We start from the raw sequence: 22,219 nt of genomic DNA on the forward strand, positions 1-22,219 counted from the left end.
GTTCCCACATTGTCGTGTCTGTGTACTCTTGCTACACAGAATTACTGCATCAATATGGTGAGTGGAGGAACAGACGTCAGACCACGTTCAGGAGTAGTTTCACACTGAAGAGTTTATTTGCAGAAGTAAACAGCAATGTAACTCAACCCACACACACACCAGTAATGCCCTCTGCAGTTGAGGTGGACAAACTGCATGCTATAACACAAATATCTCACAACTCCTCCCCTCTATTCAATAACTGCATCATCTTAACAACACTAGCCCGGTACGAGAGCAATCAAAACAAAATAATTACTACTGTAAACCACCTCCAAACATAGCTTTTCCTAACATTTGTATACATATAGTCTAAAGAACTAAACAGGCTAACTTAGGGTTGGGGGTAGACTGCCCCATACCCTCGAGTGCGTCAAGGGTTTTATTCTGCCCTTTTCTTGAGACAACACTCTCTAACTTAACATCCATCTCCTACAGTTCACAGAGTCAGTTTTTCTGGTGGCTTGCGGTTCCGATTTGGGTACCGGTTTACTGTCTCTTGGTGTGCTGCTGGAATGTCAGTGTCAGTGATGGCTGACTGACCTGCAGATGCAGTGACACACTCGTCGGACTGAGTATCTCTGGGTTTCCACCAGTCGCAGGTGGAGCAGGTGAACTGTCCAAGTTGGGTGTCAGTTGAACATCAGCCGTCGCTTGGATGATGCTCGGGTGGCATGCGATCATATGGTCAGCATGACGGTTCCATCTGTGTGTTGATCCAACTCCGGCTTGGTAAGATACTGGACCAGCCTGCGATGTAACTGTTGCTGGACACCACTTTTCCTTTCCCTGCCGGTAATCCCGAACCAGCACTGGATCACCAACATTGAAAGATCTAGCAGAGGATCGTGCAGCTATGTAGGCGCATTGGGCATCCTGTGCTTGGTCCACCACCGTTGCAACATTGGGTTTTAGCAGATCAAGGCGAGTGCGAAGCCTACGGTGCAGAAACAACATCGCTGGAGTCTCCTGAGTGGTTGCATGTGGCGTGTTTCTGTATTGGAGCAAAAAGGCATCCAGACGCTTTTGAACAGCTGAGGTCCCTCTCCATGATTTCAGGGAATGTTTAAAAGTCTGCACGAAGCGTTCAGCCAGACAATTCGTCGCTGGATGAAATGGAGCAGAACGTACGTGTTTGATGCCATTCGATGACAAAAAGTCAGCAAACACCTCAGATGTGAACTGCCGTCCATTATCACTTACAACAACTTCAGGAACTCCAAAACGACTGAACAGACCTCTCATAACATGAATGGTGTTTCCTGATGTTGTTGAGTTCATTACAATCACTTCCGGCCACTTAGAGTGAGCATCGACCACCATAAAAAACATGCGTCCCTCAAATGGGCCAGCGAAGTCGATGTGGATACGCTGCCATGGGGCTGTTGACCAGGGCCACGGGTGCAGGGGTGTGAGGCTGGGCGTTTTCTGGATGCGTTGACAGGACACACACGTTTTACATTTTTCCTCTATCTGAGCGTCCAGACCTGGCCACCACACGTAACTTCGTGCCATGGCCTTCATTTTGACCACGCCAAGGTGCCCTGCGTGCAGCTGTTCCAGCACCTGTCGACGCAGTTTTGGTGGAACGATCACCCTGTTTCCCCACATCATACAGCCTTGCAATAATGACATTTCATTCCTCCTTACAAGATACGGTGAGAGGCTGCTGTCTGCCACCTTGATGTGTGGAAAACGGCCGGTGGATACCATCTCCATGACCTGAGATAGAGTCGTGTCCAATCTGGTTTCTCGTCTCACATCAGCACAACATATAGGCAGACAGTCCAGGTGTTTGATAAGGAACATGTCAATGGTTCCCAGTTTGTCCTTATGCTGCTCGGGGATTGGCAGGCGGGACAAACCATCCGCGTTGTCATGGTCAACAGCACGCCGATATTGGATGGTGTAGTCATGTGCTGCCAACAAAAGTGCCCACCGTTGTCGTCTTGCTGCAGCCATTGAGGGGATAGCCTTACTGGGGCTAAGTATGGGTGATCAGTTAACAAGGTAAAATGGTGGCCGTACAGATAGGAGTGAAAACGCCTGACTCCAAATATGATTCCCAGTGCTTCTCACTCAATTTGAGCATAGTTTGGCTCAGCTTTGCTCAATGTTCTAGATGCGAATGCAATGGGTTTCTCCTCGCCACTCGGTAGTTTATGGGAAATAACAGCTCCCACTCCATAGGGAGAAGCATTTAGCATTTTTATTTCAGGAAAGTTTTGTGATTACATGGTTTTGAGAATGATTTCTGTTTCCATGGAAATGACAGAAGGGCTGAAAATGGTGCAGTTAGCATGCCAGACCACCAGTGGGTGCTGTTTGTTGGTTTTATCATGAAACCACACACAGAGAACAATACCTTATAAACATTAACAATGCATTCATCTGGACAGATCACCAAGTAGAATTGCCTTTTTTGGTGACTCAACTATAAAACTACAAGTCCAGCAGAATAGAGACCGGGAGTCATGATGCTGGAGGCAAACGTCGTAGATGAATGCAGTAGCAACATTTCAGAAAAGTTGAGTTTGCAGTTACCATAAATCAAAGCAAAATAAAATAACAACATGAATCAGGAAACTACAATAATATAATACCACTACAATACTAAAATAATACTCTGTCACAAAACAAATGAATTGCCATGTGCCAACGTTGGGGATTTCCTGATCGGATCGGGATGATTTCTGCTTTTTCCAATGAATCTGTGATTGAAAACATCTGATCTATTTCCTGGAGCAGTTTGTTGTAAAGACCCATCTAAAAGTTCCACTACAGCAGCTTCAGCTCTACAGCAGCAAACAAGTTATCTCAAAGAAGAGGAAGGTGAAAACATCGTCTGATGAAGCTCAATTTCAAAAAGAAATTTGATAAAAACATTGAGCCAATAAATCTGATCAGGACATCCCAAAGTAAACCCATGTGAAGTCACGACATCAACCCATATGTCACATGTCAGAGGCTGGTTCTCTTCCCCTCTGTCACACAGACACACAGTACACAACAAATCAAAGCCACAGAGTCCAGAGATGAGAAGGAGGCCAAAAAAAAAAAAAACCCTCTCCTGAATATAAATGTGAGAATGTTGTTTTGTTATTTCAGTGAGTACATGAGCCTCAATATGGTTGAAGGTCTTTTGACACATGTTGACCTTCAGGATGTCAGCAAATAAACAAGCCCTTGGATTGCTGTTGGAAGCGAGTCAATGCAGAAACAGGGAGAACATGCAAACTTCATGCAGAAAAGGACTAGAATCAAACTGGAGTCTGCAGGATGTGAGGCGTAAAAAAAAGGTGTTGAAGTAAGAGCTTAATGCACAGAAACATTAAAAATGACATTCCTCATATTGGGTGTAATCAGACAGAGTAACTGATTCAACAACATGCTGATATTAACAAGACAGCCTTAGCTACAATAATACTCCATTACAAAACAAATGAATTGCCGTGTGCCAACTTTAGGGATGTCCTGATCGGATCGGGACAATTTCTGCATGTTTGAATGAGTCTGTGATTGAAAACATCTGATCTATTTCCTGAAGCTGTTTGTTGTAAAGAACCATCTAAGAGTTCCACTGCAGCAGCTTCAGCTACACAGCAGTGAACAAGTTATTACAAAGAAGAGGAAGGTGAAAAAGAAGTCTGTTGAAGCTCAATTCCAAAAAGACATTTGATAAAAACATTGGGGCCAATAATTCTGATCAGGACATCCCAAAGTAAACCCATGTGGTATCACAACATCAACCCATATGTCACATGTCAGAGGCTGGTTCTCTTCCCCTCTGTCACACAGACACACAGTGCACAACAAACCAAAGCCACAGAGTCCAGAGATGAGAAGGAGGCCAAAAAATCCACTCTTCTCAATATAAATGTGAGAATATTGTTTTGTTATTTCAGTCAGAACACGGGCCTTGATATGGTTGAAGGTCTTTTGATGTTGACCTTCAGGAGGTCAGCAAATAATGTGCAATATGACATTGTGTATATAGTGTGTATAGTGTTCATTGTTCGTTCTTTATCTGTTTTTATATTCTGTTGTATATTATTTACGAGGTATAGAATTTTTTAATGGAACACTGACTGCAATTGGTGCCCTTTTTGCTGCTGTATACAAGTGAATTTCCCCGTAGTGGGATGAATAAAGGCTAATCTAATCTAATCTAATCTGATCTAATCTAATCTAAATAAACCAACAAGCCCTTGGACTGCTGGAGGAAGCAGGTCAATGCAAGAAAAGAAAGAATATACAAACTCCATCCAGAAAAACAGAGAAATCAAACTGGAGTCTGCAGGATGTGAGGTGTACGGGCAAACCGCTGCTCCACCGTGGCGGCCTGGAAGTCACCAAAAGATTCTGAAACAGAACAACAGGAGAACAGTCTTTGTGATCACAGCAGCAGCACTGAGGACCGGTCCAACACTCTTTACTGCAAACAACACAACTTCCTCTACAATCTATGGAGCATCTTATTTACACATACAGAAGCTTTTGATCCATGAAACCAGCTGATACTGATCAACTTGTCACATATATTGTTCTATATCTGAATATAAGTGAAAATCCTTCTTTTAACCAAAAAAGCTCTGAACAGCCAGACTCCATCATATCTTAAAGGGGCTGTATCATGCAAAATTCACTTTTTGTGTGTTTTAACCTTGTTATATGGCTATGTACTCACCAATAACACCCCCAAAGCATTTTTTTCCTTCGTGCCTGCATGTTTTAGCTTTCCTCCTTGTTGTGCTGCTCAGAGAGGCAGCCCCTCCCGCACCCGTGAAAATGCTCTGTTTCCCACGTTCACGTCACACGTAGAAGATGGCTCCCCTGAGCCCCCTCCCGCAGGCCCTCGGCAATCAGCGTTGCTGCTTTTTTCTAACTCTGATTATGGAGATAAACTTTAACCATCGTCTGAAAGCAACAGTCAAGCAAGAGCAAGAGTCTGAAGGGTCTGAAGGGTCTGAAGGGTCTGCGCTTGGTGAGTTTCTCACAGGAAAAGACGTTTTCGCGTGTATTTCCGTGTAGAGAAGCTAGAGCTAAAGAGCTAAAGCTAACCCTTGGAGACGCTAACGAAGCGCTGATTGGTTGAAGTAGCTGTCAGTCAAAGTCCACAGGGGGAGAGGCGGGATTTTCAGTGAAACAAAGCATTTTCTCTTCCGGGTTTCAGAATTAGCCCCAGAAAATCTTTTATTTCACACAAAATGACTTTTCCTTTGCGCCAAAAATAAAGTATTACCATGTTAATGCCATTTCTAAGGTTTGGACTAGCTAAAAAAGCAGGATACAGCCCCTTTAAAGAGCTGCGAGTTCAAGTCTATTCAGCAGAACACTTGGTTCTCAGAGCGCTGGCCTGCTGGAGGTTTCTAGGTTCTCTGAAATTAGAACAGGAGGCAGAGCTTTCAGTTATCAGGCTCCTGTCATGTGGAACCAGCTCCCAGTTTCAGTTAGGGAGGCTGACACAGTCTCCACATTGAAGGCGAGGCTAAAGGCCTTTCTATTCAGTAAACCTTTCAGTTACACCTGACTCAGGACACTCTGGACCATTTTTTAGTGAAGCTGCTCCAGGTTTCGACTGTGGGAGACCTTTACTGCACTGAACTTCTTTCTTTTGATTCTACAAAAAGTCTAAACTTCTGAGTCTGGTTCTGCAGACAGTCTCCACTTTGCTGCTTTACAGCAGCAGTAATTTGGTATCATGATATCAATGACTGATTATTATTCACTTCATTCATTTATTTTCCGAGCCGCTTGTCCTTTTCAGAGCCAATCTCAGCTTCATATAGATGAGGGCAGGGTAATCCGTGGACAGGTCACCAGTCTGTGGCAAGGCCAACATATAGAGACAGACAACCATTCACTCTCACATTCACACCCAGGGGAAAGTTGGCATCACCAGGGAGAAGCCGGAGAACCCGGAGGGAACCCCACACAGGGAGAACATTCAAACTCCACACAGCAAGGCCAAGGGCCCTGGCAGGTATTTGAACCCAGGACCTCTTGCTGTGAGACAAGAGCTGATGATAATCACAGTCTAATAAAATGTTGCTCCTGTGTTTTAACTCACCTCACGAAAAAACACAGGACGATTGAGGCTCCTCTGTCTGAAGAAGTTTCTCGATCAAATCAATGAGTTCTTTTTCCTGGGTTTTCTGCAGTTGTTCTTGTTCCTGTTCAGTGGTTTTTTGTTTCATTTGTTCATCATGTTTCATCAACAAGGAGCTGATTTCTTCTATATTGCCTTTCTTCACACACTTCACCAGGTCACTGATTTGCGCTCTGTGTTTTTTGGTCTTTTCTCTTTCGTTGCACTCTTTAAGAGCCTTCAAAAGATCATATTTTTCATCTTTATCTTTCATGCTTTGTTGATGTTGATGCTTCTGATACTCAAGTTCCTTTATGTATTTTTCTTTGAACTCATTAAACTCTTCAGCTTTCTGCCTGGCTTCCTCCTCATAAATCATTCTGAGGTTTTTCAGTTCTTCACTGAACACATCTTGTAATTGTTTTTGTTGTTTCTCATGGTGTTCTATGATGTGGTAATTCTCTTCTTTCGTGTTTTCATATTCCTGTTTTAACTGAGTGTATTCTTCCTTAAATTGTTCCTCTCTCTGCTTTCTCTCTTTATATTCATTGCTTTGGTTCTCGTTCCACTGATTTCGCTCCCTCTCCCAGGCATCATGCTGTAGTTTCATCTCCATTCTGAGCTTCTTTGCCTCAAATTCTGATTTAGCTTTGAATTCCTCCTCCTGTGAAGCCAGTTTTTCTTCCCATGTCTTCTTCTCATCTCTATACTTCTGCTCTTCTTTTTCTCTCAAATCTTGTTCTTTCTTCCTCTCTTCATGTTCTTTGTCGATCTGTTCTTTCATTTCTCTCAGTTTTCTGTCCTTCTGCTGCATCTCCTGTTCAATTTCTGTTTTTTGCTCCTCCATTTGTCTTCTCATGTTTTCCTTTTCTTCATTAAGTTTTCTTTCAATGTCTTCAATCTTTTTCTGCATCTCTTCTTCTTTCTCTTTCAGGAGTCTCTTCATTTCTTTCTGGATGGCTGCTTCAGCTTCTTGCATCATATCATCAGTGTAGCACAAGCCGTTGTTTTCCTCCACCATGGCGTTGATCTTTGCCATCAGATCACTGACTTGAGTGTTTTTATCACTGCTATAGTTGTTAAACACGTGGTATCTGTCTCCACAGTCTCTGATCAACTTCTTGAAGGATTCATCACATTCTTCACGGATATATTCTTCAATGGTCCTTTTCTCATTCTCCAGTGAATCTCCTCGTGTGAAAAGAACGATGGTATATTTTTCAGAATTGCTACCAAAACTCTGCTTGATGAGTTTCAGAGTCTCCTTCTCTTCTGGGGTGAGTTGCCCAATTTGTAACACCAGTAAGAAGACGTGTGGTCCTGGAGCCAGAAGACTGACACATTTCACCAGCTCCTCTTGAACTTGTTCAATGGACAAATTGGTGTCGAACAGTCCAGGAGTGTCGACCACAGCCACAGCACGACCGTCCACTTCACCCACTGCTTTCTGACAACATTTGGTGACGGATGTTTGGCTTGATTTCGCTTTAAACACCTCTTTTCCCAGGATGGTGTTTCCTGAGGAGCTCTTTCCATTGCCAGTCTTCCCCAGAAGAACGATTCGGAGACAGTCTGTCCTCGGCTTTTCTTCAACACCTGTAAAAGATTCTGAGTTATATAAAAATACTGTCAGCTGTTATTTAGTGAATGGAAAAGAACAATTCAAACACATTCTGAACTCACCAGTCTTTCTGCTCTTCTGCAGTTCCTCTAGTTCAGCCTTCAGCTCGTTGACTCTTGTGTCTTTTTGAATGATCTCATTTCGTTGTCCAGATGCAAGTGTTTGTATTGTGAAAGTGTCAGATCTCCTCCCCACGACTTTCAGCAGCTCAGAAACTTGGATCTTGTTGATGTTGACAATGACAAATCTTCCTCCACAGCTCTCACATAGTTCCTTCATGTCGTCGTCCTTTTTGACAAAGTTGAGAACATCTGGATGTGAAGGATCTGAGTCCACAGTGAACAGAATCATGGTGAAGTCATTGACTCGAGAGCTGAAGGTCTTCTGGATGGTCTCTAACTCTCTCTTGTCTTCATCAGTGAGTGGACCCACAGGCAGGACCAGGATGAAGGCGTGGACACCTTCAGGATCACAGAGGGAGACACAGCTGAGAGCCTCCTCCATCACCTCCTCCTGAAGTCTTCCATACAAAGCAGGCAGCTCCACCACAGAGACCCACCGTCCACACACCTCTCCCTGGTTTCTGACACACTCTGAGGAGTTGGCAGCTGGTCCAAACCTTCCTGGTCCCAGTATAGCATTGACTGCTGACGTCTTTCCAGCTCCTCTTCTACCAAACAACACCAGGTTCACAGGAGGTTTGGCTTCTCTTCTCACTGGTCCAACATCTGTTTCTTTATCTACGACCAGAAACCCTCCTCTGAGGGTGTTCACTATAGTTTCCACTTTCTGCATCAACTCTTGAAAGTCATGTTTGGAAGGATTCTTCCAGTCAGCAGTGAAGCTGTGAACCTTTTGCTGGCAGTCCTGGATGAGTGTGTCTACTGTGGGGTGACGACCTTCGTCTTCATGGGTCAGGACAACCATGGAGTGTTTGAAGACATCCTGACCAAACAGACTCAGGATGAACATCAGAGTTTTTCTGTCCTCTTCAGTGAATTCAGAGGGTTTCACTAGCAGCAGCAGAACATTTGGTCCTGGAGAACAGAGCTCCACACACCTCTCCATCTCCTTTCTCACTGCTTCCACTGACAGATTAAAGACGTCTGGAGTTTTCACCACAGTCAAAGGTTTTCTGTTCCACTCTCCACTGACAGATTCACACGGTTTTCCTTCATGAAACCAGAATGAAGCTTTAAACTCTTGTTTTCCAGTGATGAGGTTTCCCACTGATGTTTTCTTGTCATCTCTTTTTCCAAACAACATGATCCTGAGTCCATGTTCTGGAATGAAAACATGAATAAGACTGAAAATTAGATGAGGAAACCCTTCAAAAACTGAGAATGAAGAATATTTACAGGTCTGACATGAGGTCAGGCTTTATTGAAGATGACTATTTGCTGTCATTAACATCTGTTTAGTGACAGTATTTCAGAACAGTTTAAATGTTTAAAATTATGTGAAAAATTAGTGTTGTGTGAGATGTGGAGAGCGATTAAATATGCTGTTTCTTTTCCAAGGTAATGCTATACAGTGCATGCGCACATGGTGAAATCCGTCGTGGAAATATATCTTATAATTTAACATTATGATCCGAACAAGTCTTTAAAAACCATTATCAATCAATTCATTAATCAAACTTTATTTGTAGAGCACTTTTCATATTCATAAAAAAACAACTCAAAGTGCTGAACAGTAAAAACAGTCATAAAAACAAAAAAGAGCAAAAACCGCACCATCGATCAGTATGCGCACGCACGCATGCACGCACACACACGCACACGCACACACACACACACGCACGCACACACACACACACACACACACACACACACACACACACACACACACACACACACACACACACACACACACACACACACACTTACTGTTTCCTTCCACAGGATCCTGGTCGGAGCTGGTAGAAACTCCATCTTTCTTCAAACCTTTTGGACCAGAAGATAAATCTGAACGTGCAACTCTGGAAACTTCTGGTGTCACAGGCTCTCCGTTGTTCTCCTTCATCAGGTCCCTCATGGATGTCAACAGGTGTTGTTGGTGCTTTTTGTTCCACAACAGTTTGACTCTACATTTCTTCATCAAGTCTCTCAATGAGGGGAAAGTTTCCTCAGGAGGTTGTGACGTCTCCTCTTCAGCTGCTGATATCAGTAAGACTGAATGAGTCCATGACTGCTCACTGAAGCTCTCCAGGATGGACTGAAGCCTCTGACTGTTCTGCTCAGTGAAGACTTCAGGCTGAATAACCAGCAGGAACAGATGAGGTCCAGGATCAGAGAGACTCACACAACGTTCTACATGTTCTGTCAGTTCTGGCAGAGAGATGTTTGGTTGTAAGAGGTTTGGGGTGTTGATAAGAGTGACTCTTTTGTCCTTAGACTCCCTGCTGACACGAACACACCGATCCAGTTCTTCCTCTGTGTTGAATGTGTTCACTCCCAGAATGAAGTTTCCCACTGAGCTCCTCTCAGACCAGCTGTTCCCCAACAGAACCAGCCTCAGCTCCGACACTGGAAAGAGAGTTATTAAAGTTGTTTATTGTCTTTTACAGGAGCTTTAATATCAAATCAGACAGTTCTGACCCTGAATCAGTGTTTATTACAGCAGGCAGAGTGAAGTACAGGAATATTGATCCCTCTTCAAGGAGATTATTCAGGGGTCCTGCTGCTTTCATGTTATTAAAAAAACGCTTTAAATCTAAAACATTCCTCACCAGAGTTTGAGGTATACACAATATTTCTATTAGTATATCTCTGTGGTAACCGTATAACTTGTGTTGTTTGTGCTGTGTGTTACAGATCTACATTAGAGCACTGACAGGTTGTAATCTGATTACTTTTTCAAGTAATGAGTAAATTGAGATTTCAATTGCAAATAAAGTAATTAAATTACTGTTACTCCCCTCAAAGCAGGCTGCGTTACTGTGTTACTAAACTGTGATTTTCTTTGGTGAATCTGTTGTGCCACAATAAGGTATGAGCGGTGCGACGTCAGTGATAAACAACAGAGTGTAGTGATGAACAGACACTGTAGAGCAGGAGAGAGCAGGAAGTGCTGACGGTACTTTGAGTTTGATTCAGTAACAAATGAAAAAAAGCAAAACAAAACAAAAAAGACCATCATCCGCTGTACAGAGCATGCAGAGCGCACGGAAAGAAAGCTTTCATGTACAGCGAAAAACTTCACCTTGAACCTGAGCAAGCACCTTGCAAGCCGGCATGGGAAACTCAGTGAGGAATTCGAGGATTAAACCACTGACATGTAGTGCAGTGTCAGACTTTAAGCGCCTCCTGCTGGTATAAAGGCTGTACTCACTGTTCGGGGGAAGAAACGGAAAGCTGTTGGTGCGCTTCAGTGGAGGATCTGAACCTGGAACAAGACAGAAATCAAACATTCAGACATCTTTCACTGAAGAATAATTTATTATGTGTATTTGAAAATACACTACAGCCCGTCCACTACTGTTAACAAGGCACTGCTGAATGTGTGCTTTCTTTTAAACAAATCTTGTATTATAAATGATTTTATTTTAGGTAATAATTTAGATAGTCTTATTTTAACTGAGACATGGCTTGGCACTGATGCACCTGTTATCCTCACTGAGGCTTCCCCACCAAGTTTTAACTTTATATTTTCAAACAGACAGAGGGGTGGAGGGACTGCTTCTACTGTACTTAAAAAAAAAAAAAAAAGCTCATTGAGTGCTTGTGCAGTTGTTTTTAACAGTTTAATTTCGTTTGAGTACCACGCCTTTGTATTTAGCAGTCCCCCAATCCTCTGTTTTTCTTCTTCTTTTAACCTGTCCTGTCCAGCATGGAAAGCAGCAGAATGGGAGTCTGGCTGCTGTTATGTGCCTGACAGATTTGCTTTTCCAAGAAGAGCTTATAAGTATGAAGTTTCTCAATCCGTGTGTCATTCATTCAATTGATATTTAATTGAGAATCAAAAAACTAAATATTGAAAAATGAGATGTTTTTCCTTTTTTTTTATTTTTAAAATAAAAACAAATAAATGAAAATTGGGTTTGTTTTTCAATATCTTGTTTGTTAAGACAGATCAAATAAAGGAAAGCTGAAATACGGCCACAGAGCAGACTTTAATGTGATTTTTCAATTTCTTCGATCTCCGTGACCCGGAGGTTCTTGTTATGATCAATTGTTGTTATATATTGTTCACCACCAGGCGTCGCTGCTGTTTCTAATGCTCTGTTACAACTGCACTAGTAGAAGAAGAATCTGTGTGGCACCGACAACAGACATGAGCGGCATTAAAAATGTTCTTCTTGGAAAACGTCGAGCCTCCTGAGTGTTTATCGAACACGAACACGACATGGTACCAGGAGTAAACCACGAAGTAAGTTGAGCGACCACCGAAGAGACCAGCATGGATTTGAAGCCGCCAGAAAAGCTGAAACTTACCGGCAATGTCGACGAAAACTGGCGTGTTTTCAAGCAGCAGTTCACGCTTTATGTCACGGCCATGGGACTGGAGACGAGGTCCGAAGCAAGAAAGGTAGCGCTTTTGCTAACGGTGGCGGGGCCACAGGCCATTGAAGTGTTTAATACGTTCGTGTTTGACTCGCCGGACAATAAGGAGAAGCTGGATGTTGTGCTGGCAAGGTTTGAGGCGCATTGTACTCCAAAGAAAAACGAGACATATGAGAGATACATGTTTCGTTCTCGCATGCAGCTTCAAAATGAGCCGTTTGATGTTTATCTGACAGCCCTGCGCCTGAAAGCACAGTCTTGTAATTTTGGGACACTGAAGGACTCTATGATCAGGGATCAAATTGTGTTTGGCATTGGAGACAAGAAGTTGAGAGAGAGACTTCTTCGTGAGTCCGAGCTGACCCTGGATATGGCTATTAAAATATGCCAAGCAAGTGAGCTGTCCCAGAAACACATGAAGACGTTCAGCGAGCTGTCGTGTGCCACACCGTCCACGAGTGAAGGAGCAGCGATCGGTGCGGTGTCGTTTCAGAGCGGGAGACGCCGCCAGCAGACCCGGCCTGCACAGCGGACCGAGGACGCCACGTTTTCCTGCAAGCGCTGCGGATCACAACACAGGCCAAAGCAATGTCCTGCGTTTGGTAAAGTATGCTCCAACTGCCACGGAGAGAACCACTTTGCCAAGCAATGCTTCACCAAAAAGAAAGAAGGGAAGAAAGGCAAGAGTGTGCATGTAGTGGAGGACACAGATTTAAGTGACACTTTCTTCGTTGGGCTCGTTAACAGTGAGGATGAATCAGAAAAGGTAAACAGTGTTTCCAGTGCTGACAGATGGATCACTCCTTTGCTAGTTAATGGGACAATAGTCACAATGAGACTGGACACTGGTGCAAAAGCTAATCTCATTAGCATGTCTGACATAAGAGAAATGCAGGTAAAGCCGCACATCTACAGAAAGAAATCAGGGTTGAAAGATTACAATGGGCAACCCATAGAGTGTTTTGGTTCCTGTAAACTGAATGTGAATGTTAAAGGTAAAGTGCACAATGTCAACTTTTCTGTTGTGAATGAGAAATGTGAATCATTGTTGGGTGACAAAAGCTGTGAAGAGTTAGGGCTGGTGAAAAGAGTGTACTGTATTGAAACAGATTCAAAATGTGACACTAATGCTATTGTACAAAACTTTTCTGAGGTGTTCAAAGGTTTTGGTACACTGCCCTTTACATATAAAATCCAGCTAAAGGAAGGCGCTCAACCAATTGTGCATGCACCCCGCAGAGTTCCAGCTCCGCTGCGTGAAGCTCTCAAACAAGAACTGGACAGAATGACCAACCTGGGAGTGATCAAAAAGGTCCAGGAGCCCACAGACTGGGTCAACTCTATGGTGGTCACAAAGAAAAAGAATGGAGAGCTGAGAATCTGCATGGACCCAAAGGATCTGAATGAGAACATCAAGCGTGAGTACTATCAAATACCCACACGAGAAGAAATCATTAGTGAGATGGCAGGGGCTAGCTATTTCACAAAGCTTGATGCTTCACAAGGTTTCTGGCAGTTAAAACTGGATGAGAGCAGCACCAAGTACTGCACCTTTAATACACCTTTCGGGAGGTATTGTTTTCTAAGGCTGCCATTCGGAATAAAATCTGCACCAGAGATATTCCACAGAGCAATGGAACAGATCATTGAAGGCTTAGAGGGAGTCAGAGTCTACATTGATGACATCATTATTTGGGGCTCTACTCTCCAAGAGCACAACCAGAGACTCGACAAAGTGATGGAGCGCATACAAAAGTATGGACTGAAACTCAATAGAGCCAAGTGTGAGTTTGCAGTACAAGAGATTCTCTTCCTTGGAGACAAACTTACAGCTACAGGAGTACAACCGGACAAAGACAAAATTAAGGCAATACTGAACATGCCCAGACCAACAGACAAGACAGGAGTGTTGCGCATAATGGGAATGGTGAATTTCATAGGTAAATTTATTCCCAACCTCACAGCAAAGACCTCCTGCATCCGTGAGCTCTTACATAATGACAGTGACTTTAAATGGGCTGAGAAACATGAGCAAGAGTGGCAGAGACTAAAGCAGACCCTCACCTCTGCACCAGCATTAGCCTACTATGACCACACCAAAAAGCTCAAAGTGTCAACTGATGCATCCAAAGATGGTATCGGAGCAGTGCTTCTTCAAGCTGAAGGGCAACACTGGAAGCCAGTAGCCTATGCATCAAGGGCTATGACCAAGTCTGAATGCAAGTATGCACAGATTGAAAAAGAGTGTTTAGGCGTGGCTTATGGTCTAGAGCGTTTTCACAGTTATGTCTATGGATTGCCGTCTTTCACTGTGGAGACCGACCACCGCCCGCTTGTCTATATTATCAAAAAGAATCTTAATGAAATGTCTCCGAGAATCCAGCGCTTAATGATGAAAATGCAAAGATACGATTTTGAACTTGTTTACACACCCGGAAAGCACTTAATCCTCGCAGACGCCTTGTCCAGAGCACCTGCTGAAAAATGTGAGCACTACAGATAATGACGTTGAAAATCACATAAACATGGTGTCAAGTCTTTTGCCAGTATCTGACACGAAGTCAAGACAGATTGCTAAAGTTACATCACAAGACACAGAGTTGCAGCGTGTCATTCAGAATATGGACGAGGGTTGGCCTGTAGGTTCATGCCCTCACTACTACCATGTTCGAGGAGATCTCAGTTTTGTTGATGGACTATTACTCATGAAAGGGAGAATAGTCATCCCACAAGCTTTGAGGCCAGATCTGTTGAACAGGATACACGAAGGACATCTCGGAATTGAAAAATGTAAAAGGAGAGCGAGAGAGTCAGTGTATTGGCCTGGGCTTAACAAAGACATTGAGACACGTGTGAGTAAATGTGAAACATGTCATAAACACAGAAGCAAACAAAGCAAAGAGCCAATGGTGATACCTGAAATGCCCACATCTCCTTGGCACAAAGTTGGGATGGACTTGTTTCACCTCAATGGCAAAGACTACCTTGCAGTCATGGACTATTTTTCTAACTTTCCAGAAATGGCACTACTCACAAACATGTCATCAGCCTGCGTGATCACTCACGCCAAATCCATATTTGCCAGGCACGGCATACCACACATTGTGGTGAGTGATAATGGACCATGTTTCAGCAGCAGGGAATGGCAAAGGTTTGCAGAGCAGTATGAGTTCCGTCATGTCACGTCCAGTCCACATTATGCACAGTCAAATGGACAAGCTGAGAAAGGTGTTCACATCCTAAAGCAACTGTTGAAGAAAGCAGCTGACAGCAACTCTGATCCATACTTGGCACTTCTCAGTTACCGTGCCTCACCACTTCAGTGCGGACTATCACCTGCCGAGTTACTGATGAACAGAAAGTTGCGCACAACACTGCCAAGCTACCCGACTGTGACTACACCAAAGAAAAACACAAAAGTGGAAACCAAGCTCAAAAAGCAGAAAATGAGACAAAAGAGTTTCTACGATGTTTCAGCCAAACCACTCTCTCCTCTGACAAACAACGACTCAGTTAGGATTGAGGATGCTGATGGATGGAATACAAAAGGAACTGTGTTACAGGAAGTTGCACCAAGATCTTTTGCAGTGCAAACTGAGGATGGACAGATACTCAGGCGCAATCGCCGCAGTCTTTTGAAGACTCTACCATCGCCTAAGGAGCCTAACAAACTTCAAGTTGAACCACCAACAACCACATCACCTCTGAACTGGAATGTAAGTGGTCCTTCTGACAACACAGAACCGAGAAAGTCAAAACGAGAAATAAAGAAACCTGACAGACTGGACTTATAGCTGGAAAAGAAATAAAGGTCCAGCTGATGTTTTGTTTGCACATGTTTAATGGTTGATTTAAAAAAAAAAAAAAAAAGAAAACTGTTTGTTGTAAAATGTGTTTTGTATTGTAATGTGTATTGATGAGGAATACCTCAACTCAAGGAGGGGGGATGTTATGATCAATTGTTGTTATATATTGTTCACCACCAGGCGTCGCTGCTGTTTCTAATGCTCTGTTACAACTGCACTAGTAGAAGAAGAATCTGTGTGGCACCGACAACAGACATGAGCGGCATTAAAAATGTTCTTCTTGGAAAACGTCCAGCCTCCTGAGTGTTTATCGAACACGAACACGACAGTTCTATCACTGTTTTGACCTGTGGGTCAGTTTAAGTCCAGCACACACTACAGAATGATCGGCCGAATTTTGCCCCGATCTTCTCCTCCTGACCTAAGCCGACAAGGTCCGACTGTCAGGAGTATGCAAATGAGTTCGGGTGCGATCCTCCTCTGGTGTGCGGTGTGTTCAGAGAGATGTTTTCCAGTCGGAGCCTCTCGGGAGGCGTCGGAGGGGAGATCATAGATAATGAACACGTTTAATATTTCCAATCGCAAATCCTGTGGTGTGTGGTGCTCCAAGAGGAGCCGATCAGCTCTGAGCTGACCTGTCCACACCCTCGAAATAGAGCTCTCTGACTGGCTGAACAGCTCCGTCTCACCAAGGTGCTGCAGCTTAAAAAAAAAATCCCCTCTCAGCTGTCAGAGATGGAGACATGTTTGTGAAATATATTCTATATCAGGGTTTCCCTCAGTGCTTTATAGGCCTGGCGGGCCGCCAGGCATTACTTGCCCCCCTGCCAGGCTAAGCGTCGGTGTTATTTTTTTTTTTTGAATTGTAAATATGTTTTTTTATGAGCCAAAACAGCGATACCAAAGACGGTCTCCAGAGCTTTTAATGGCATCTGGTGATACGGTTGCAATGGCGACACCTTATGGTCGATACGTGAACACATAGGGGGTCAGAGGTGAGGCGTATTTTCATCAGAGAGCCGCAGCAAGTTGATGAGGCAGAGCCGGTGCGAGCTAGCATGGATGTTAGCACGTCGCCACAGCAGCCTTCTGTGAGTCGCGATGGTAAACATCAAACTAGCGGATTTAATCCAAAATGGTTCGTGTTCTATCCTCAAAATGATTCGCTGTCCAAACGGTGGAACTGCGGTGCTTCTGTTTAATGAAGCAGCCACGAACAACATGCTTCATCAGTCTGGAGGATTCCATTATCCACATTCTTCTTCTACGTGCTTCATGCTGCACTGTACAACTAACAGTAACACTGCGCCCTCTGCTGGACTGAAGGAGGTACTGCTGGACTGCTGCACTGCTGTGAACTCCACATAAACAACAAATACTTAAAGATTGTAAGCATATTATTAACTGTAAGCAATCTAATATTTTTTCTTTAGTTTTTCATTCAAAAGTAGACGAGGTCAGACAGTCCAGCAGAGACCTCTTCAGCCTCTGAGTCCCTGTTTTTACACCTTGATCATGTTTGCACTTTTTTATTTTTGTTAATTTATTTTACCTTTAAATGTGAACAGCAATGCCTTGTTTTAATATGCATTAGGATTTAACTTAATTGAAAACAATTGATATTTATTTTAATTGTATTTTTTGTGTTTATTAAAACTTTATTTAAGATTATGCCTTTTTGGAAGACTCTGCATTTAAGTAATGTTAATGTAGTAGGTTTTCCAATAAAACCATCCACAGGAGCTTATGGCTGACGCGTGTTTCCAAGAAAAGAAGTTTGTCCTCCACAAAGTTCTTCATTTGACATTTATTGAACAAAAATAAACAAAAAATAGAATTTCCAAACAGCTATAAAAATGCACAAACCTTGAAAGATCTTAATTAGTTCCTAAAACGTTCCTAATATATAACAGGTCCACCACGGTAACACGGTCAGAAAAACCGTGAACTCCTCTCGACTCTCAGGCCGTCTCTGCCACAGCACCGAGCATCACACAGATTGTCGCCGTTTCTTAAAGTGACAGGCTCCTATTTCGTCCTTAATTGTTATGAGTTCATTAGCTCAAATTAACCAAATACTGTGGCTGTGTATATTATGAGAATGCAAATATCATTAAATCAAGCATGTAAAAACTGTTTAAATGCCACAAAACAATAACTCAATAACTTAACTGAAATCGTCATCAATAAACACAGATTATGCATGCTGCACCTATAGTTAATAAATGCTTACAATAACACAAAATAGTCAGAATTTCCAAATTTCTGTCAACTTTTTTTTTTTTTACATAAACACGGTGGGCCTCTTTGGCAGTCCAACCACTGGGCTGCAAGTTTTCTGGGGGAAACCCTGTATATACTATATATACTATATGACAGATTTGATTTGATTTGATTTATTTGGATCCCCATTAGCATGGCAATGCCAAAGCTATTCTTCCTGGGGTCCATACAACATCTTCACAATGTGTCAAAGCAGCCACATTATCTACAAAACAATCCATATACAAATTCCAAAAACAAAAACACAAACAAATACATAACACAACAACAAACAAACAATACAAGACCGCTCCCAGGTCAGTAGAGATACACAACATTCACATATCATATCTATGTAGATCCACACATATTATGCACATTGGTCACACAAAAACTCAAATCTCTTTTGCCCTTCCATCTTACACCTAAACACCCTTGAAGCAAAAACCCTGATGTAACAATTAAAATTCAAATCAGATTTGACAGTCACCCATTCATTTACTGTTTATGCCAGGAACCATTTCTGTTGCAAAGGTGCAATTTTAAGTAATACTTGTAATTCCAGTTGACCCATATTAAGTCTCTATTATACACAGATGTTTTTTGACCAACTTCTTGAAAATTATTTTGCTGTTTTCTTGTGTAATATTTTCTGGTAGTTTATTTCATTCTCGCATAGCTCTATACATAACCATTCGTTTAACTGTATTTGTTTTTGATTTAGGTAATGTAAAATTTCCTTTGATAGCATGTCTGGTTGCATAGCTATGTCTAGCTGAACTAAAATATACATTTTTATACAAGATTGATGGTTTTTTTGTGATTAAAATGTTTCTAAAGAAAACCAGTAACAAATACAATAATCTTTCCTTTACCAATAACCAGTCCAAACACTTGTGCATAGCTATGATATTTGTTTTGTAACCACAATGCAAAGCTATTCACTATTTATATAACCTTGCATAACAGATGGGGCTGCCTGATTCAGTTCCTAAATCCTGCAGATCCCATCTTGTAGCGACCATAGACCAATGGTTTCACTCTGTTAAAATTTCACTGGCCCAATCAGGGGAAAGAGGCGGGAGCTGCGGGAGGAGCAAACGTGATGAAAGACGTGACGACAGTGGGAAGCTCGAAAAAGTTCGAAAAGAATGGACACGGCATTATCTGCAGTTTTCTAAGAAAGCGACTCAGTTTCTTCTTTGAAAGAGGAGCACAGAACATCACTTCAAGTCTTTTTGTCAGGAAACGACGTCTCCTGCTTCTCAGCAGCAGCGCACATACGCTATGTCACACTGTGGCTTGATGTGGATTGGTCTGTGGTGAGTGTGTCGCGTGTCAATCAGAACGGTCGTCCAATCGTGTTCTTCTTTGGTTCGAACGGTTGTCCAATCCCCAGCTACTGATTGTTTTGAAGGTCCCGCCTCTGAAATCAAATCGGAAGAGCGGCTACCCAGATGGACTTGTGAAATATTTCCGTGGCGGACATTTGAAACTGTCCATCTGGCTTTTCAGGCCAGTACAGAGGTGCTAATTCATGCTTTTATCTCCTGTCGGTTAGATTACTGTAATGCCTTGCTCTCTGGTCTTCATAAAAAAAGTATTTCAAATCTTTAATTATTACAAAACTCAGCTGCACGGGTGCTGATGAGGACCAGGGGGCGGGGCCACATTACACAGGTTTTACAGTCGCTGCATTGGCTCCCTGTCCACTTCAGGATGGATTTTAAAGTTCTCTTATTAGTCTTCAAATGTCTTAACGCTCTCGCTCCTTCTTATTTAGCTGATTTTACCGTATCGACCTGCGCAGGCCCTGAGGTCCTCTGGCAGCAGCTTACTGTGTTTTCCAAAAGCCAGAACCAAGACCAACGGTGAGGCAGCTTTCAGCCACTACGGCCCCCGCCTGTGGAACAGCCTTCCGGAGAACCTCAGGACCGCAGAGACCGTTGATGTTTTTAAAGGGAGGTTAAAAACACATCTTTTTAATCTGGCTTTTAACTGACCTCTTATATTGTATTTATTTTATTATGTAGATTCTTTTAATTTTTTAATTTTTTTCTAAAATTAATTTTATTTTATTTATCCTTCTTTAAGCATTTTATTCAATCTTACATTTCTATCCTATGTTTTAAAGATTTTTTTTGTTGTGCTTTTTTAACCCCAGTGTTTCCTCAGACGGGCCCTTCACTGAGGGCTGCTTCTGGTTTGCTGCTGGCGGTGCTGTGCCTGGGTCGCTTTGGCCCCGGCTAGTTGAGGGGATACCCCTCTTAGATGTGGGCTGACCCTTGTCTCTCGGAGTGGGGGGGCAGGTGCCAGCACCCTCAGTGTTCCTGGCCTGTGACATTCCTCCCGGTGTGAACGGACCCAATGGTGGCATTTTCCTTGGTCCACAGTGCCATGCTGTGTCTCCTTCATGTATATCCTGTGAGTGTGTGTGTGCGTATGTGTGCATGTATATGTGGTATGTACATATTGTGGGTGGGAGGGATGGGTTTTTTTTTTGTAATATTTTCTTCTTTTTAAATGCTAAAAAGCACTTTGTGTTGCTTTTATGTATGAGAGGTGCTTTATAAAAAAGGCTGATTTGATTTGAATTAATTTACAACAAACTGCTCCGTTTATGGAAGCTGCTGAAGGAAAAAGATCGGCTGGGATGATCGGATCAATTTGCAGATCAATTGAAAAATACTAAAATCTGATGTGTGACAAGAACATGTGTGTAATGTGTTTTTGGTTGAAGGACTGAAGCTATCAAAATAGTTAAAGTAGTGAAAGAAACAAGACTCACCACATCCTTCATTCGCCATCATGTCTCCAGAAAACGTCTGAGACTAACGGAGCTGCAGAGAAGAGAAACACAGAACTCATGACATTCATTATTGTTTGAACAAAAAAGCAAATCTGAGATCTGAATATTATATGTGAATGTAGTCCATGTGAGTTATTCTGTATATCTATATGGCTGCATCTTAAAAAAAATATCCTATAAAAGCTTAATACTTTTGTAATAAACTTCAGAAATTTAATACATCATATAAATATTTTCAGAAAACATGGCATGAGGATATATATTTTTTGTAATTTTTCCACAATGTTCTTCATTTTTAGATGCACCTGTGCAGCACATGTTCAACATCAGGCAAAATGATCCTTTTTTTTTCTTTTTTTTTTTCTGTATTTCTTTTTGTACAGAGAATGGCGTGAAGGACCCACGGCTTTATCGTTCCATCGGTATTTGTAAGAAGGTCGTCAATTCTTTTTCATATAGCTGAAAAAGAAGGAGAGAGCTGCTGCATCACAGACAGAGCTCGGTCTGCCCGTTCATCAGCTCACCACTGAGTCCCCAACCAGGTGGAGATCCAGACAAGTGATGCCAGAACGTATCCTGGAACAAGACAGTGCCAGAGCATGTGTCCTGCGGTCCAGTCAAGTCCAGTCCAGTTTATTCATAAAGCACTATTAAAAACAAAGTGCTGTACAAATAATAGAAAACAATAGAAACAATAGAAATAGACATAAAAATATTAATAAGACAACATTGGCAACTTCTCAGTAAAATATAGTCTCACATTAGTTAAAAGCCAAAGAAAATAAATTAGTCTTAAGACGGGACTTAAAAACAAGAAGATAATCTGAGTTTTTTATGTGCAGCGGTAAATCATTCCACAGTTTCGGACCAATAGCAGAAAACGCTCGATAACCCCGAAGTTTGAAGTTTGTGTCAAGAACCGCATGTAGAGCCTCGTTTGCTGATCTAAGACAACGTCCCGGCTCATAAAGCACCAACAGCTCAGATAAATATGGTGGGGCAAGTCCATTCAAAGATTTGAAAACAAGTAAAAGAGCTTTAAAATCAATCCGGTAACGGACAGGAAGCCAATGAAGTGACAACAACACT

The 22,219-nt window shown here is 42.5% G+C and overlaps 1 protein-coding gene across 1 annotated transcript in view; it reads right to left on the minus strand.

The window, feature by feature from the left end:
* Positions 1-3,142: 3,142 nt before the first annotated feature.
* LOC115398021 (GTPase IMAP family member 8-like) overlaps positions 3,143-22,219 on the minus strand; it is a 36,866-nt gene continuing 17,789 nt past the window's right edge. Inside the window, exons 2-8 of the mRNA XM_030104634.1 lie at positions 21,110-21,161; positions 11,082-11,135; positions 9,638-10,276; positions 7,811-9,031; positions 6,907-7,723; positions 6,110-6,276; positions 3,143-4,401 (exon numbers count right to left, since the gene is read on the minus strand). Of these exons, the coding sequence (XP_029960494.1) occupies positions 6,111-6,276; positions 6,907-7,723; positions 7,811-9,031; positions 9,638-10,276; positions 11,082-11,135; positions 21,110-21,131 (2,919 nt within the window). The 5' untranslated portion in view covers positions 21,132-21,161 and the 3' untranslated portion in view covers positions 3,143-4,401; position 6,110. The remainder of the gene's footprint in view (positions 4,402-6,109; positions 6,277-6,906; positions 7,724-7,810; positions 9,032-9,637; positions 10,277-11,081; positions 11,136-21,109; positions 21,162-22,219) is intronic.

This window comes from Salarias fasciatus, chromosome 12 (assembly GCF_902148845.1).
Source record: "Salarias fasciatus chromosome 12, fSalaFa1.1, whole genome shotgun sequence".
Classification (NCBI taxonomy): domain Eukaryota; kingdom Metazoa; phylum Chordata; class Actinopteri; order Blenniiformes; family Blenniidae; genus Salarias; species Salarias fasciatus.